Here is a 16,956-nt window from a genome sequence, read left to right on the forward strand (position 1 = left end):
TTTACATTTGCCTTGAAAGCTTTGAGGTTGAAAATGGGACAGCACTCGGACCTTTGAGGCAGTCTTTCCACGATGCTGCATATTATCACAGCAAGTATAATTTTTAAATTGCATTAATTTAATCACCCTCTCCTTTTTTACAATAACGTACAACGTTAAGATTTGACGATGAATCATAACAAATCAGCTAATTGAGACTGCAGTGATTTGTCTGATCTAATTCAAAGAGTAATTGAATATTTGAAGACCCTGCTTCAGACCAAAAGCACATTTGATTCGAGTCTACTATTTCTTTTAATTTGAAACGAACTGAACGGATGTCAATTCTGTGCTATTATTGGGACACTTGTGATTTCCTTCCAAACACATTCATAGCCAAGCATCCACAATATAACACGCTAAAACTTTAGCATTACGGTTTTTGGAGTTCTTTTGGCTCGTGAAACAATTATGACGTGATTCTGACTCTCACACAGTTACTGTTACCGTCCTATAAGTGTGCGCATGACTTCATACAAGCATATGGACTGAAAGGAATGCTAACGTGTGTTAGCATACAACAACAGGAAATTAGCTCGTTAGCTTGGATAAATGTTGTTATGAAGCTTATTTTCTCGTCCTTCTATTAACAATCTGCTTTAGTAACATCTTCATAATGGACGCCGAGGCAATTGTAATCCGAATAAAAACCCCGTTAGGGGACATGGATTCTTCCGTCGACTGTCCATCACTGCTAAACTTCAGTGATTTGCTGGTAAGTCCAGCGATGCTGTTGCTGCTATAAGTAGCTGTTAGTTATTTGATTTGTTTTATTAATGTTCAATCGTATATTCTGTTATAGGTCGCTATCAGGGATGTTATGCCCGAAGCCACCGTCACTGCATTTGAATGTAAGTGTACAGTATTTGAAACTTTACCAGTGTTTTTGAGTACTGTTGTTTTTAATATTAAGAGCAGAGAGCTTTCTTCTGCACATTCACCTTGTTGATGTCTACATCCGGTTGCATCTTTCATTAGTTTTTTATTCATTTAATTAAACTACCTATGTATTTATCATTTAGATGAAGATGAAGTTGGTGACAGAATCACTGTGAGAAGTGATGAAGAGCTCAAAGCCATGCTGTCATATGTAAGTACAGCAATGATTGGATTTCCGTTTGTTTCTCATTGTGGCACAAAATAATGAGGTATTGGTTGTATTTTCAGATTTCTTTTAAATTTTATTGGTTGTATTTTCAGATTTCTTTTAAATTATGGAAAAACATAACACTGCGGTGGGGCAGTGGGTAGCACGTCCGCCTCACAGTTAGGAGGGTGCGGGTTCGATTCCACCTCCGGCCCTCCCTGTGTGGAGTTTGCATGTTCTCCCCGTGTCCGCGTGGGTTTTCTCCGGGCACTCCGGTTTCCTCCCACATCCCCAAAACTTGCTTGATAGGCCAATTGAGCACTCCAAATTGTCCCTAGGTGTGAGTGCGAGTGGTTGTTCGTCTCTGTGTGCCCTGCGATTGGTTGGCAATCAGTTCAGGGTGTCCCCCGCCTACTGCCCGATGACGGCTGGGATAGGCTCCAGCACGCCCGCGACTAAGCGGTTCAGAAAATGGTTGGATGGATAACAGTGTATTGTAATGCAGTTTCTTTTAACTGGGTACTACAAATGGAACTACATTCTTACAGCTTGTTCGCACAGAAAACAAGAAGTTAAACGTGTGGCGCTGTCACATGACTAGGTTACGATGCAGTACAGTGTATTAATGTCCCATATCAAAGTAAAGCAAAATATGCATTGTTGCTGTCTTGAAAACCATGCAAAAGATGAGATGAGTTCAGCAGAATTACCAGCATGTCAAAGTGACCCAATTGTGGAGCGCTGGGGCATTATGTTGTTTTATTCTTGTAGATCTCGTGCTAACATCTGGCAACTTGTTCGAAAAAGATGGGAAGGTTTGTCAACTGGTTGTTAGCTGCCACTTGACATCATTGTTCACTGATTACCTCTTGATGTAATTTTTGTCTGCACAACCGATTGTACCTCTCTGAGGAGTCTGTGAGCATGTTAGGCAGTGATACTGGCATCATTGCGTGATTTCATCCAGGGCTGGTCAATACATTATATTGATAAATTTGTATTCCTTTCAGAAGTGGCTTCTGGTTTACAAAGTATGTCCTTGCTGAGTGCAAATGGAGAAGACAAAAGCACAGTCACTGTCATTAAGTTAGCAACTTTTACCACTATGTTTCAAAATCACGACAAGCGGTTTTACGTTCCGCTATAAAGCAGACATAAGTGGAATTATTTTCTCATTGTTTTCAGTTTGAAAACAACACAGTGAAAGGCAATCACACGCATGGGCTGGCTAGACTAAGTGTTATTTTTCCCACAGACACACGCAAGCCGCTGCATCATGGCACATTTAAAAAAAAAAGAGAGATTTTAGAGCCATTGTGCATATATTGGCTTAGAGAGAGGTGTGTCACGTCATGGAAAAATGATCTATTTGACTCATGTTTGTGTTTACTCAAATGTCAGTGTCCGACATTTCTTTGGTCATATACAGTAATCCCTCGTTTATCACGGCTAATTGGTTCTAAAAATGACTTCGCGAAGTACGGTCACCAACAAGAAGTACTGGGCAGGCTAACTAGTTAGCGGAAAGATGCTATTTTGCGATCATGCTAACACACGAAAACTGACTTTTAAAGGAATGTAAACAAACATTTGGAGCAATACTACATTGTCGTAAAGGTTAGACTTGTTTCCTCAATTTAGAAGCTTTATTTTGACTTTGAAAGGTTTTTCTAATTTGAAAAAAAAATCTGCGATGTAGTGAAGCCATGATAAACGAAACGTGAAGAATTTTTTATGCGCTGATCCGACAACACAGGCACATGCGCACACACTGGTTAATGTTCATGAGGCGGACAGTACGTGTAATGATGTGTGATGGGTCTCTCTACAAAGAGGACATACTGACAGATAAATGGCTGTCGATTTTTGATTATTTATGATTCAGTACTTAAAGATTCGCCTCATTAAGAATCCCCCCCACACCCTCAGGCTGCTCCAAATCTGCGTTCATCTGTAGATGTCTTTTATCCCCACCATCAACTTAGAATTCTACAGGACCCAACTTGTTTCAGGATAATGGGATGAGTAACGTACGGTGAGGGTAAGGAACAAGTCACGAGGCAAAGCACACTGCATCACGGTGGAGGCATGAACATGTATAACGGCGACAGCTGCAGTTGAGCAGACTTACTGGTGTTTCTTGACAATACTGCTGACAAAGGTTACTAGATTAGAAGATCTAATTCCAAAGTGTGTAATCGCCGTTAAAAATCTCTATCCCAGCATTGCTTTGTACACAACATTCAAGTCATTTGCAGAATAAATATTTCGCAAATAAATACGGCAGCTCCGTAATGGTTTCCTTGTCCCATCGGGACAAGCATGTTTGTGAAAAGCTGCTGACCACCTGGAAAGTCAAATGCACACTACATGAATTCCCATCATGTCTTTTTCAAGTGAGTCCTGGAGATTTGCCATAGTCGCTTGCTATTTGTTTTGGGATTTGTTAATTTAATTTGATTTCATTGTGGGCAGCTGATTTTATGCCGAGACATAAAGTTCAAGTTACCAGTTGGTTTGTATGCGTCGATCATCTTTATCTCTTAATTTTGTCTCTACTTCATAATTCCCTTCCTTTCATTGCTGAAAAAAATGAATGCTCAAATTCAGCAGTTAATTAACATGAGTCTGCAGAGGACATTTACTGTGAAAAGTCTGGCCATCAGTGAAAACACTGATTGCTACATGCTCCTGCGAGACCCACTAGTCTTGCAGGCATCCCTAATCATTATTGGACACCTTGAAAGACAGATGCCCCTGTTCAAAGTTAAAGACTGGCCTCTGTCAGGTGCTAAAAAAACATGTGACCTCATCTGTTCCTCAATCAGCTCCCCCTGGAGGTAATGGCTCTAATTCCACCATCCCTGCTCCCATCGCCCCTCAGCCTGCTAATGATGATGAGACCCTCTCCCTTTCCTCTTGTCCCTTTAGGCTGAGCGATTGTATTTGGGATTGGACACAGTTTAGTTATTGGCCAACAATGGAGAATGTCTTTTAATAACACACCTTCCACAGATTTGGCGGTAATTGCCACCTTAATCAATAAGCTAGCTGAGCGGAAAATTAAAGGTACGCGAAGAGCGCCCTCACAACACGTGCGACATGTTTTTGGTATTGGGCCCATTGTTCAGAAGTGGACGAGTGAGAATGCCGGAGGGCAACAGCGGAGAGCTAGAAGCGAGGAGGGATGTGACAGTGATAAATAGGCCGTTTAATAACAGCTGTGCCACTTGGGTAGCCATTCTGATCCATTTCTATCCAAGCCGGCCGGGCCCATCGTCCTCCATCCCTCCACCCGCAACGAGAGAACGCATTTACATATCTGCGTAATGACTTGAGGCTTCATGCCGGAGTGTAAATGAAAAGATACAATTAACACCTGTACGTAAAAGCTACACCGATTTGTAGGTTTTTGCAAGCCTAGCGGCGGCAAGGTCACCGTGTTAATTGTTGTTGATTTGAAGGCTTCCTCCAAAAGAAGGAGGAAGACCCACACACATGCAGACAAACTCACAAAAACATACACCCTCACTTTAACAGATGGTTTGGTTAACTGAAACATCAATTATTGCATTGGCTTGGCAAGTGTCTGAGAGGCTCCCGTGTGTGTCTACACGTGTTAGTCCTGTAGGATATGAGTGTTTGGTGAGCTGTTGACCTGGAGGAGAAAAGGGTAATACTACACTCCTTCACAACAAGCCCACAGGGCATTGGTCCTCATCGGCAACAGATTTCAACACAGCGTGCGCACATTTTGGAAACTCATTGGCTGGCGATTGAGCATTTTTTGCATTATTTGAATCCACTGAAGCGAATGTTACCCCTAATTTTTATGTTGTCAGAATATGGCTCTTCATGTCATTTTAGCACACTTTGAGATAGTCTTCTTAGTGAAAGATAAAGCTTGTAACAGTGAGTTTTATTTTCACCTTTAGTACTGCAGTACAATGAATGAACAACGCTTGAATGGACAGCTTCCAGAGCCTCTTCAGATATTTCCACGAGGTATGAAGTAATTGCTATTCATCATGAATTTGAATTTGAAACAGATATTTATGATTGATGAGTTAGCTATGAGACACCTTCTGAGCTCTGGCTGCATTTTGTATTATGGAAAAATGATGAAAGTGGCTGGAGGTAACAATGGAGCCTCTCAACCCGGGGTGGCCCATTAATTGCAAAAAAAGAGCTACATGAGAAACTGGAATGCTTGCCGAAGGCCAAACCAAAATGCTAACCTCAACTTTGTCCATACTTTGTAATGTAGAAAAAGCTTAGTCTTGTTATGATAAATTGCTACATTTATAGATAAGGTACATATGCATTGTTAGAAGTAAGAAATAGTCGTTCCAAACACAATTTGAAGCAGTTATTGAAATTGCATCTTTAGAAATGGAAAAATAATTGTTAAATTATATGCACCAACTGATGCTAGCTGATCCGAGTCAGAACTTCCAAATACATAGCTAAGCGGAAACGTACACTGTACCTCTCCATATTTTCCATCATGTTTTCAGTATGAATGCTTTTCCAATCTATCTGCATGTTTGCTCATACATACATCCAAGCAAGCAAGCCCCAAGGGCTTAGTGACAAAGAATTGTATTGTGTCCTTCAGTGTTTTGATATCCATATTTCTCTCACTCCTCTCTTGTACATTTCAATGGCCGTAACTGTTTCCCTTTCTACAAGCTACCGGGCGTCTCAAGAGGCCAGCAGCTCTATCACTTTCTTATCTTTAGCTAATTTCAAGTCACCCTCATTTCATTTCTATTTTTTTTCTTTATAAAACTGAAGTGATGCATTTGTAAATGGCCCAGTGATGTGTTCTTCAATCTAGTCAATTACTGTTTCAGCCGGCAAGACTCCGGGGATCCGGAACATACATGGCCTGAAGGTACCTATCTCAATAATTGTTTCAGCTGCCTTACACAGAATGAGGAGGAAGTCTTGAAGTGAATGGATTGGTAACACCGTGTTCCACTTATTGAAATGTCAATTGCAGTCAAGGCTTTCCTTCTGTCTCATTCATGTCTCCTTTTTTTTTGTATGTTAGCGGGCTGTAGTAGGACTTTTCTGTCAGTGCACTCCGCTACCTCTTAAAAATCATGTTGGGCACATGTTGCTATTGAATGGAAATGCAACTGGTTGATTGATAGCACGTCCTCAATCAAAATGATCGATATTATGGACATCTACATTTTAAAAAATAAATCCCCCTTCCCCCATCCTTGAATGCATGGGCTATTACAGGCTTTATGCGTTGAATTTGACTCTCCGGCTTGTGCAATACAACGGTCAAGGGTCCGTTATGACTAGATGATGTTTTCCCCCAAACCTTTGGAAATCTTTCACCTCTTTCGTCTCATGTTAATATAAAAGTAATTGACTGAGTAGAGTCGTGTGTGCTGTTTAAATGAGATCTTCCTGGGCACTAATTAAAGAGAAAATTTCTTCGCTTTAGTGGACCCAACACACCTGCCTTTTGACCTCAATTAAAAGAGTCATTTTCAGTATTCCCCGAGTAGTCTCTTGTCTTTTCTTCATGTCTTTGGAGTAAACATGGATACGCATGAAAAGATGTGAGGAACAATGTCCCTAGTGAAGCATGACATTTTTAATGTCCTAACGTTCTTATTGTTCTTCAGTCCTTTGTTTTACTTATTGATGGCATTTTTACTGTATGTCCTTGAATGCACCATAATTTGGGTAAAAGTGGATCCTACTCTTTGAATGGATATCTTTTAGCTCAAAATAATGTAAACAGTGATCAGAGACAGTTTTTCATAGACCCATCCCTTAGCGGCTGAGATACAATTAATTTTAGCCTATGGATACTTTTTGTTTCCCGATTATTGTGAAAAATATTATCATGATCAGTATCTTCTCAAAAATGAATATCATACATTGATAATAATAAGAACTAAAGTTGATTTTGTTTCAGAGGTGTGTATCAAACTGGTAGCTCTTCACATAAATCAGTAATTAAATTGCCAAGTACCTCTCAGTTTCAAAAATGTAGGAGCCCTCTGAGTTAGACGCTGATTTCAAAACGTATAAAACATTGGTAATACTTGTATTAAAAAAAAAAAAAAAAAAAAAAAAAAATAAGAATACTTACAAGACATGAGGCCTATTGTGAAGATGGAAATGATAACTGAAGTGATGTGTAAAAGATATGTATATTTCTCTTTACTACCATTGTCTTTCGCCACTTAATTGTATGTTCCAGCTAAAATATTAAAATAAATATAATATATGTATAATAAATGAATAAATATATAATAAAATTCACCTCATAGGAATTCACTTTAATTCTAAACTTGGCCAGGCTATGCACAAGTTTTGTATTAACTGTTTGTCTCCATTTTCTTCTGTTGCTTTTCAAATTAGGTTAATACTAGACCTAATCCAGCCAATGACTGTACGCATGGTGTCACTGTCACCGACTCGATGGCCAACAACAGGTAAGCTCGGGGAAAGGTTCATTTGAAAGATGGAATAAAGAGGAAAATTGCAGTACATCTGTGTTGAATGTGATTCAGCTTAAAGAAATCATCTGCTGAGCTGAAGAGGATCTTGACAACCGGACAGGTCAGTTTGTTTTGATTTTAGTGAATGCTTTGCTTTTTGTGTCCCAGAGAGACCTGCAAGGCTTTTGCTTACCATATACGGTATGTTACATGTTCTGTACATTGGAAACTTATGTTCACAAATTGGAACAACATCTTCCGACAAATATTGCTTCAGTCACACCATCCACACAGGAAAATTAATTTAGTCATATTGTCATATTGTGAAATTTTTAGGTATTTGGCAAAAATATCAAGATATGAAATTTTGTCCATATCGCCCAATCCTTGGCGGTGGTTCAGCAGGAATCACCCTCTCTGCCTCTCGACACAACATGCTATGTGGACAAATGACAATGGGTTTAGAAGTAAACCGATAAGACCATAGGCTCCTTTTATTTGACATAATGGAACAACATAATTAACAATAGTAGTATAACAGTGAACATGTTTTTTTTGTTGCCTCTTCCATTTCATTCTGGTATCAGTACCTACTGTATTAAGATATATCTTGTTCTTGTTACTTTTCAGATAAATGCCCAAGATATCCAATACCAAGAGCAGCTTGGACAAGGAAATGGAGGCACAGTTTACAAGTAAGTGTTTCCTGGCTAACGCAACATGGCACAGATACTACAAGACCAAAGCACAATGTTGCGAATTAACTCCGAAAAGATACATGCTGATGCTCTGAGATGATACGATTGGTGATGGCGGGAGGTGATTTGGCATTTTTTTTTATCTTCAATCAAGCTATCCTGTGTTGTCATTTATTTATTTTGTTGCGGAGTTAACCAATTGAGGCAATGAGATTGACTTAATTGGCCCTTATTGACCAACCATGATCTGCAGCTCTGTCCTCACTGGTGAGACGGATATATTTCTTAGCAGCTAAATTTCTGACAGGAATGTTGCGTCTCTCTGTCCTACCCCCTCCTCCCTTATTTCTTCTCTCTATCAATCCACCTACATTGAGCGGTTTTATTGAGATTGAAGTATTGATTACTGCTCCAACTAACCTTGACTCAGCCGAGTGTTCTCTCACATCCACAGCAAACCCAGTAAATTTCCAATCGAGCAAGGCCACAATGCTGTCTATTTATTTTCTCTTGTCTCAGTCCAAACAAATTTGACTCTTTTATCGCTTTGAGATTGTTTCATTAAAGTCCAATCTCTCATAGTTGTAGGACAAACTGAATGTTGATGTTTAGTGGTACAAATGGTTACAGTACACTTGCGAAGGCCAATATTGCAAATCCAACAACTTCTCAGTCAATTTAGCTCAGCAGAAAATCCATATGATTTTGTGCTGAAAATGTTATGGTTGAGAGAAGAGGGGAGAAAATAATACATATCTCACTTGATTTGCTGTTGTGCATTGTTTTGTTAAAAAAATACTTACTAGTAGAAGCAAGGCATTTTCATACAGTAAGCACTTCATATACAAAAACAACAACAATAAAGTTGAGGTTGAAAAACTATTACATGGAAATGAATACGTTATACCAGGCATTGTCAAACGGTGGTCCGCGGCCCTCTGGTAGCCCGTGGCAGTATTGCAGATGGGCCACAAAATTGGAAAAGGTATGTAATTGTAACATATTTAAAAATAAAATGTTCATTATTTAGACTTGAAAGATTTTCTAGCTAATTTTGTGAATCATTTACCAATTCGAATTACTGTATTTTCCGGACTATATGTCACTCCAGAGTACAAGTCGCACCAGGCATAAAATGCATAATAAAGAAAAAAAAACATATATAAGTCGCACTAGAGTATAAGTTGCATTTTTGGGAGAAATGTATTTGATAAAATCCAACACCAAGAACAGACGTCGTCTTGAAAGGCAATTAAGAACAGAATAGAAGCAACAACAGGCTGAATAATTGTACGGTATGCTAACGTTATACGACACATAAATAACTGAGAAAAAAAACGCAATTTATAGTCCGGAAATTACGGTATGTCAAATGTAGCTAAGATTTTCAAAATAGACTTACAGATGCAAATAAATAGCCTCCTTCGATGCAAAATAAAATAGTGTTCCTCCAAAGCAGAGTTGAGTTGCTTCTTGGACAAAAGCAGTTTGGGATTGTCACTGTATTTCAGTCAAAAAACGTTTCTTTTTTAAATTTTCATTATATGTATACTTGAAAAGATTATTTCTGTCGTCTGTTTATGCCCTTCAGCCTTAAACCACTGGTCCTGTTTTTGATGTGCTTATCAAGTGTAAAGGCATCACTAAAGGCCCACGCTCTTTAACCCTTTGACCTATTTATGACCCAGAGCCATTTTTCCTCAATTGGATGTTACCAACATCTCAACTCTCTAAAGCCACAAGACGTGACTTGGCCATCCATCAGTGTCGGCCTATTATTATAATTATTTTTAAACACACACTTTCAGGAGTCCATCTCATCTGCCTCATCTGAATACGGCAGTGCAATTAAATTCAGCACAATAGCATGGCTGTGACGATGGCAACCTCCATGGACACAGCCTCTTTAAGCCTCTACATTTTCTCAATTTATTTAGTTTGATCACAGTTTTGATTAGATTCCATGGGCAAGACTCCAAACTATTAGGTTAATTTCTTGTTTACCGTATTTTCCGAACTATAAGGCGCACCTAAAAACCTCAAATTTTCTCAAAAGCCGACAGTGCACTTTATAGTCCAGTGCGCCTTATATATGGACAAAATTCCTAAATTTAAACTGGCTTGAAGCATTGTGTCAGGAAATCAATCACAAGTGGCCCGCTGAAGGCTATGAATCATGAATCAAAAAGACCATGGATCATTATTTTGTGATTTCAAAGTAATTTGTTGTGTCTGAAATAAAAAAAAAAAGATAAAATGGAGAATAATTTGTATAAAAAATCTGACATGATCCATTAATGGTGCTACGCCTTATAGTCCGGTGCGCCTTATATAAAACGACAAGTTTTAAAATGGGCCATTCGTTGAAGGTGCGCCTTTATAGTCCGGTGCGCCTTATAGTCCGAAAAATACGGTACATTGTATCTCTGTGATCTGGAATGTTTCTTATGTAAATGCTGTACCTCAAAGGGCATCGTTCAAACACTTTTTAATCAGCCTTCATTTATGGAGCACACTGCTACTTCTGAAATGTCATCTGCACAGATTTGGATTAACAAATGCATACATTTCAAATCGTTATTCATGTATTTTTCTAACTTGTGTGTTGCTAGGGAAATGATTTGCAAAGAGTTCTGAAGGCCCTTATAGTATCAAATTGTAGTTGCATCTCTGTTTGTGTTTAGGATTTGGCCTCTGTGTCTTAACTGAGGCCATAATAGCTGTCAGGTAGAGAGAGCGGTGGCCTGTCAAGCACGTGGCAGTGTACAAGTACTGCATTAGCCCTGATCCAGGAGGCCAGCCTTCCTAACATATAGTCCCTACTTGAGACACATTGCGAGAGGGCCTATGAATACTGCATGATGGAGCTTTTATTACACAGGAGCTAGAGTGTAAATAAGATCCAGACAATGAGGCACATTTACTAGGGTCGGATCAGGGGGAAGTGATGGGGGTTGCTATGTAACCTTGTCCCCATCTCTCCCGCTGTCACAGACTTGTCACTGTAACTCAAACGGCAGCTTAAGGCCTGAGGTGGTCAAGGACAGTCTTCTTTAACCAAGCTGTACAATATGTTTATCTATATAACATCCCCCACACTTTTATAAATGCAATGTGTCTCTTTTACCATTCTTAATTTAAGATTCAGATTCTGTCTTCTAGAGTTCTTATACAGTTATTTCTGTATCAGTTTTGACAAAAAAATGATTCCACGCCAAGCAATGTTCAATTTACTGTCAGCTCTAATTCAAGCGAAAAATCTCCGTAGAACGTGGTGCATTTTAACTTTGTCCTGTTTGTTTTTGGACAAAGTCCTTGCATAAAACCAAAATGAAATTGAGGAAGCAAAATAAACACGCCCAAAAAAATTCCCCCATATTAAATGTATATCCTCCTGACAGAGTAAATTGTGCGTCAAATATAAAGATTATTGTTGTAAATAAAAAATATTTCGCACAGCTCTTGTAATAAAATGAAACTGGTTGGTCTGTTCGGAGACCAATCAACATTCCAAAGACATGATTCAAGCAAAATTAGAACAAATTTTAAACACAGCGGCTCAGCCACATGCTTGGTAACTCAGGCTCGAATAATGGGAGGACTCCAGGTAGTTTGTTTGATAGCTTTTTAGGCTTCCACAACCTGCTCATTCAGCATTAACTTTTCTACCCCTGCGATCTAGCCTCAATTAACATCCTCGTTTTAATTACGAGGCAGCAGTCATGCTTAGCTGATATTGATTGTTGTTTAGAACAACACCGAGACATCAACGGGAAAACAAGGACATCAGCCTTTTGTGAAATTGCTCTTTCGTGGAGAACATGACACTACAGTTCAAAAACACTCTTGGGGCTAAAAGAAATAACAGTGTATTCATTCAAGTCAGTTTTGTTTTCATATACAGGGTCCGGCAAAATTATCTGACACATTTGTAGGTTTAATAAAATGCAAATAAATTAAAGAAACAAAAAGGATTTTTTATTTTTATTTTCAAAAAGTACTTGTAATGCCATTTTGTTTTGGCTCGGCACATTTCATTTTCGTTTCGTTTTCGAATAATGTTATTTTGTTTCGTTTCAGTTGCTAACATGAATTGGACCAGTGAGCAACACGCTTTCATTGAGGAAACGTTTATCAAGAACGAATCTGTAACTGCAACGTGAGCTTTTCGTTGGCGCTTCAGACTTGATAGACATGATTCCGTACCTGCTCAAAACACGATCCTGTTATGGGTTACTAACTTCAGAGCCAGTGGATCAGCATTAAAACGAAAATCAACCTTCTCGACGTGCGATGGGGATTTTGAATGAGATGTTTGCTGGTCATTTAATGTCATTGCGTGGTGACATCGGTTGGCCCGCCCGATCGCCTGATTTAAATCCTTGCGATTTTTTTTCCTCTCGGGATACCTCAAGTCAAAGGTATACATTAATCGCCTATTGAACAACTTAAAGATGCCATTCGTAAAGAAATTGCTGCCATTTCCCATGAAATGATCCGCCGAGTTATGGACACTTTTCATGAACGCCCTTGACAGTGTGTGGACAATAACGACTCCCATTTGACAGATTAAATTTTCAAAACCAAATGAAACAAAATGGCATTACCTTATTTTTCGGACTATAAGGCGCACCGGACTATAAGGCGCACCTTCAATGAATGGCCCATTTTAAAACTGTGTCCTTATATAAGGCGCACCGGACTATAAGGCGCACCATTAATGCGTATTTTTAATCCCAAAAATGTGTCAGATCATTTTGCCGGACCCTGTATTTAGCCATTCCACTTATATTTATGTGTATGAATCATTTCAAGGACACCCATTGACTTGCAATAGTTTGAATTCAAACACACACAATGGCAAGTTGAAGAGTTATGAACATTTGTCATATGTCTAATGTTGCTCAGATGATGTTAAGGGCTGGAACAGTTTGTAGGCGTCTAGTTAAGAAGTAATGTGATACTAGTCTGGATCACTGTTATCAGGTAGGTAACACGCTTAAGTAAACCATGTGATATCAGGACCCAGACCATCTCTCATCACCTGGCTCCATGTGCATTCTTGATAAATGTGTGGTGAGAGGTCTTTAAGTATTGGGACGAGTAAACTATTCATGCAGTGTGTAACTAACCCTGTAGTCTGGTATTAAGGACTTTAATCATTGCATCATAATATGGCTGTGCATCTTTGCTTCCCTTGCCAATATACTAACCTTGGGACTGTCTACAATTGCTGCAGTGTTGCCAATTTGACCTTGCTGTGTCTTATTTGTCTTATTAAGGCTCCTTTAAAAGAAGAGCACAAGCATATACGTGACATGCAGTTTTTATGTGGTTTTCTGTTTTTGTCCTTCTAGAGCGTATCATCTACTCGGCAAGCGTGTCTTAGCTGTTAAGGTGAGACTGACTGTCATTCATATGCCATATAAAAAAAATTCCCGAGGTTCAAGCTATTTTCAGTATTGACTTTCTCAAGTACCTCAAAATTGAACGAGTAAAGGAAAATGCTCGATGAGCATTTCAGTATGGACTTTGTCAAGTATCTTAAAATTGAAGATGCTCACAAAGTTAAAATTGAACGAGCAACTGAAAATGCTCAATGAGCATTTCAGTTTATGTTCAATTCAAAGATATCTTTAGAGAAGAAAAAAGGTCAACAAATTTAATTAGAATTCGACTATTATAGGGGAAAAAAATGGATTTACCTCTACACGATAGTGATAGTGACCACCTGAATTTTATTACCCATGTGCAGCCAAAGATATTAGAACTGATTCAGGATGTTCAGAACTGAATTTATTTTTTTGTTTTAATTTTCTTGTCTGTGCAATGGAACTGGAGAGGTGAGAAACCATCTGTAGAACAATTTGCAGAAATCCTTTGGGGGTTTTATTTGTGCCATGTACAAACACAAAGTGCTCCAACTTTTTGCCCCTGTTAGATTAGCATCGGCATACGCACACAGCTCAAAGTGTCATGTCATACCTACTTAGCGCCAGCCCACCTCGGAGTAAAAATAACTAATTACGTGAAATGTTTTCCCTCATCACCCCTGGCTATGTTTGATACTTGGGGATTCTTGACAAATACTTTCTCTTAAAAAGAAGATACCTGGGAACTGATTTAAAATGTGGTGGGTGTGAGTGGAATAAATTCTCTCCTTTGATTGTGGTATTTCTATTTTGCATTATTCTAACAGGTAATTCCTCTTGACATCACTGTGGAGCTACAGAAGCAGATAATGTCAGAGTTAGAAATTCTCTACAAGGTCAGTTTCTGTTGGACTATTCTGTAGATTTTATCAGCCAAAACAGCCTTCATTCCACCCTCGTTATACATTAGATACAAATTGTGGGAAAATCTTTGGGAAAATTTCTATTGATTACTAGGTTAGGTAATCTGGGAAACAATCAAACCTGTCTGATATTTATATTAGAAATGCAAATCTAAAATATACAAACATTTCCAGACCCCAAAAAAAAACTTGGCAAGGAAAACCAACGACCTTTTTTTAATTTCATCTAGGTCTTCTAATAATTTAGGTAATTTGAATTACAGTTTCTGTATTCTGCAATTATTATTATTTTTTCTATTTTTATTGCAGTGTGACTCACCCTACATCATCACTTTCTTCAGTGCTTTTTTTGTGGAGAACAGGATATCCATATGTACAGAATTTATGGATGGTGAGTTTTTCTGTGACATCAGCGACTGGTGTTGCTCTGACCTGTCCTCCATGTCTCTTCCATGTATCCATTTACACATCTGCTGATCAAAAGAATGTCACAGTGTTGTGAGCTGCTTAGCATGCCAGTGTGCTAAAAGCTACAAGGGTGTAATAAATCTGACTTGAGTGGAATTTGAAGTGTGTGTGTGTCTGTGTGTGTATGTGTGCGCGCACACACTCCTGTGTCAGTGTGAGATGTGTTAGTAGTTGTGGGTCTGTGTGTGTCAACTCTGTTAATGCATTGAATCCCCTGTTTCACACTTTTGCCAAACTGTCAACAAAGTATGTCTAACAGCTTGGCATTTGTTTTAAACCTTGATAGTTAATGTTTTTCTCCTCTTCAAAAAGCAGATACTTTTAAAAAAATGGGCAATTTTTTATTTTTCAGATGGAAAAAAAAACAGGATTTTTAAGCAATACAAGTAACTTTTTGTATACTGAATACAAAATTGTGAGTGATTTCCGGGGGAAATTTGTGACCCAGTCAGATATTTATTGATTTTCCACAGGTCACTGTTTTTAATAAGCAGTAAATGACCTTTCATTTACATGATTCATTGTGGATGATGTCACATTAGTTGCTATGGGTGATCAAAAAATTCTGAAAATTATGAAAACATGTTTGCGTGCATGTGATTCTATCTAAAGTGTATCTTACATTTGTCAATGTAAAAAGCTTATTTTCTTAAAGGCGATATATTATGCTTTTACACTTAATGGCTGGGCAGTCCAGAGACATAACGACAGCATTTGTATGCAAACATTAAAAAGCCAGGTTTCCATAATTTGTTATCAATTAAATATCATCAAGTGATTGTTTTGGGATAAATGAAACAACTCTTTTTCCAATACAGGTGGTTCACTGGACGTGTATAAAAGGATTCCAGAGCATGTCCTGGGAAGGATTGCTGTGGCAGTAAGTTATAGCACACAAAATGAAAACAGTCAGCCAACAGAGGAGATTTCCAACCTGAAATGGCAATTTAGAATTACCACTCCTCAAAGTGATCAAATTTAAAGGGCCAGAGCATCATCAGTCCTCTATCAATCCCTCTTAATGGGGAAAGAAAAATGCATCTAACGGCATAACGCGACCTTGGCACTGAATATTTTGATTGTAGTCAGCGTTTTACATTCTTAGCATTTACTGAGCCAAGACTTTTTGAATAGAAAGGGGTGACCGACTCACAATTTTTTGACCAAATGTACAAGATATGTAAATGGCAATTGTTTGATAAAAGCAGTATTTTCCGATTAGAAGAAAGAAAACACAAGTGTGAAAAGATTAATTAGCCTCTATGTAGTGCAGTCCTGACCACAGGCTATGTGATTGAACGATCAACTCTTCATTATTTATTTTTTTTGTCCTCCATTATACAGTGCCTTGACCTTTAATAATAATGGCCTTGATGTTATGTGAATGTCCTCTTTGAAAAATCATCACCATTTTCTGGTTGCTCATCCTCTACTCTGTCTCTCTCCTCAAACTTTGTCTTGAATCAATGACAGCTGTTAAATCTGTGTTAAATCAGTAATTTACAACTTTCCCTTCTTTTTACCATCCATCACCTTTAATTATCATGTGAGAGGCATCTAAGAGGGTCGAAGTAAAGATCTAAACATCATTCTCACCACTTTAGGCTCCACAAACAAAGACACTTTCTTTTACTTTTTGAATGGTCAAAAAGCTTACGAAAAAGCTCCCAATGATGGTTGTTGCATCACTTTTTACAAGTCTTGTACTTTTCCCACTCTGTGCTGTTGTACTAACTGCACTTTTTAATGGCGTTCAGAAGAGATGCTATTCAGCTCAATTAATTCTCAGTATCTGCACTTAGGTAGTAACTAATTCAAGCTTTACAGAGGCAAAAGTTTGACGAATGAAAGAATGGTAACCGCAAGGTCTACACACAAATGAAAAACTATTTTTCT

At 38.4% G+C, this 16,956-nt stretch overlaps 1 protein-coding gene across 1 annotated transcript in view; it reads left to right on the forward strand.

Moving 5' to 3' along the window:
- Positions 1-337: 337 nt before the first annotated feature.
- map2k5 (mitogen-activated protein kinase kinase 5) overlaps positions 338-16,956 on the forward strand; it is a 33,924-nt gene continuing 17,305 nt past the window's right edge. Inside the window, exons 1-12 of the mRNA XM_085907755.1 lie at positions 338-754; positions 842-890; positions 1,062-1,129; positions 5,062-5,131; positions 5,983-6,023; positions 7,520-7,593; positions 7,672-7,720; positions 8,230-8,294; positions 13,655-13,694; positions 14,497-14,565; positions 14,902-14,983; positions 15,879-15,940. Coding sequence (XP_085763881.1) covers positions 656-754; positions 842-890; positions 1,062-1,129; positions 5,062-5,131; positions 5,983-6,023; positions 7,520-7,593; positions 7,672-7,720; positions 8,230-8,294; positions 13,655-13,694; positions 14,497-14,565; positions 14,902-14,983; positions 15,879-15,940 — 768 coding nt within the window. The 5' untranslated portion in view covers positions 338-655. The remainder of the gene's footprint in view (positions 755-841; positions 891-1,061; positions 1,130-5,061; positions 5,132-5,982; positions 6,024-7,519; positions 7,594-7,671; positions 7,721-8,229; positions 8,295-13,654; positions 13,695-14,496; positions 14,566-14,901; positions 14,984-15,878; positions 15,941-16,956) is intronic.

This window comes from Syngnathus leptorhynchus, chromosome 3, assembly GCF_054491065.1.
Source record: "Syngnathus leptorhynchus isolate UIUO chromosome 3, UIUO_Slep, whole genome shotgun sequence".
Lineage (NCBI taxonomy): Eukaryota > Metazoa > Chordata > Actinopteri > Syngnathiformes > Syngnathidae > Syngnathus > Syngnathus leptorhynchus.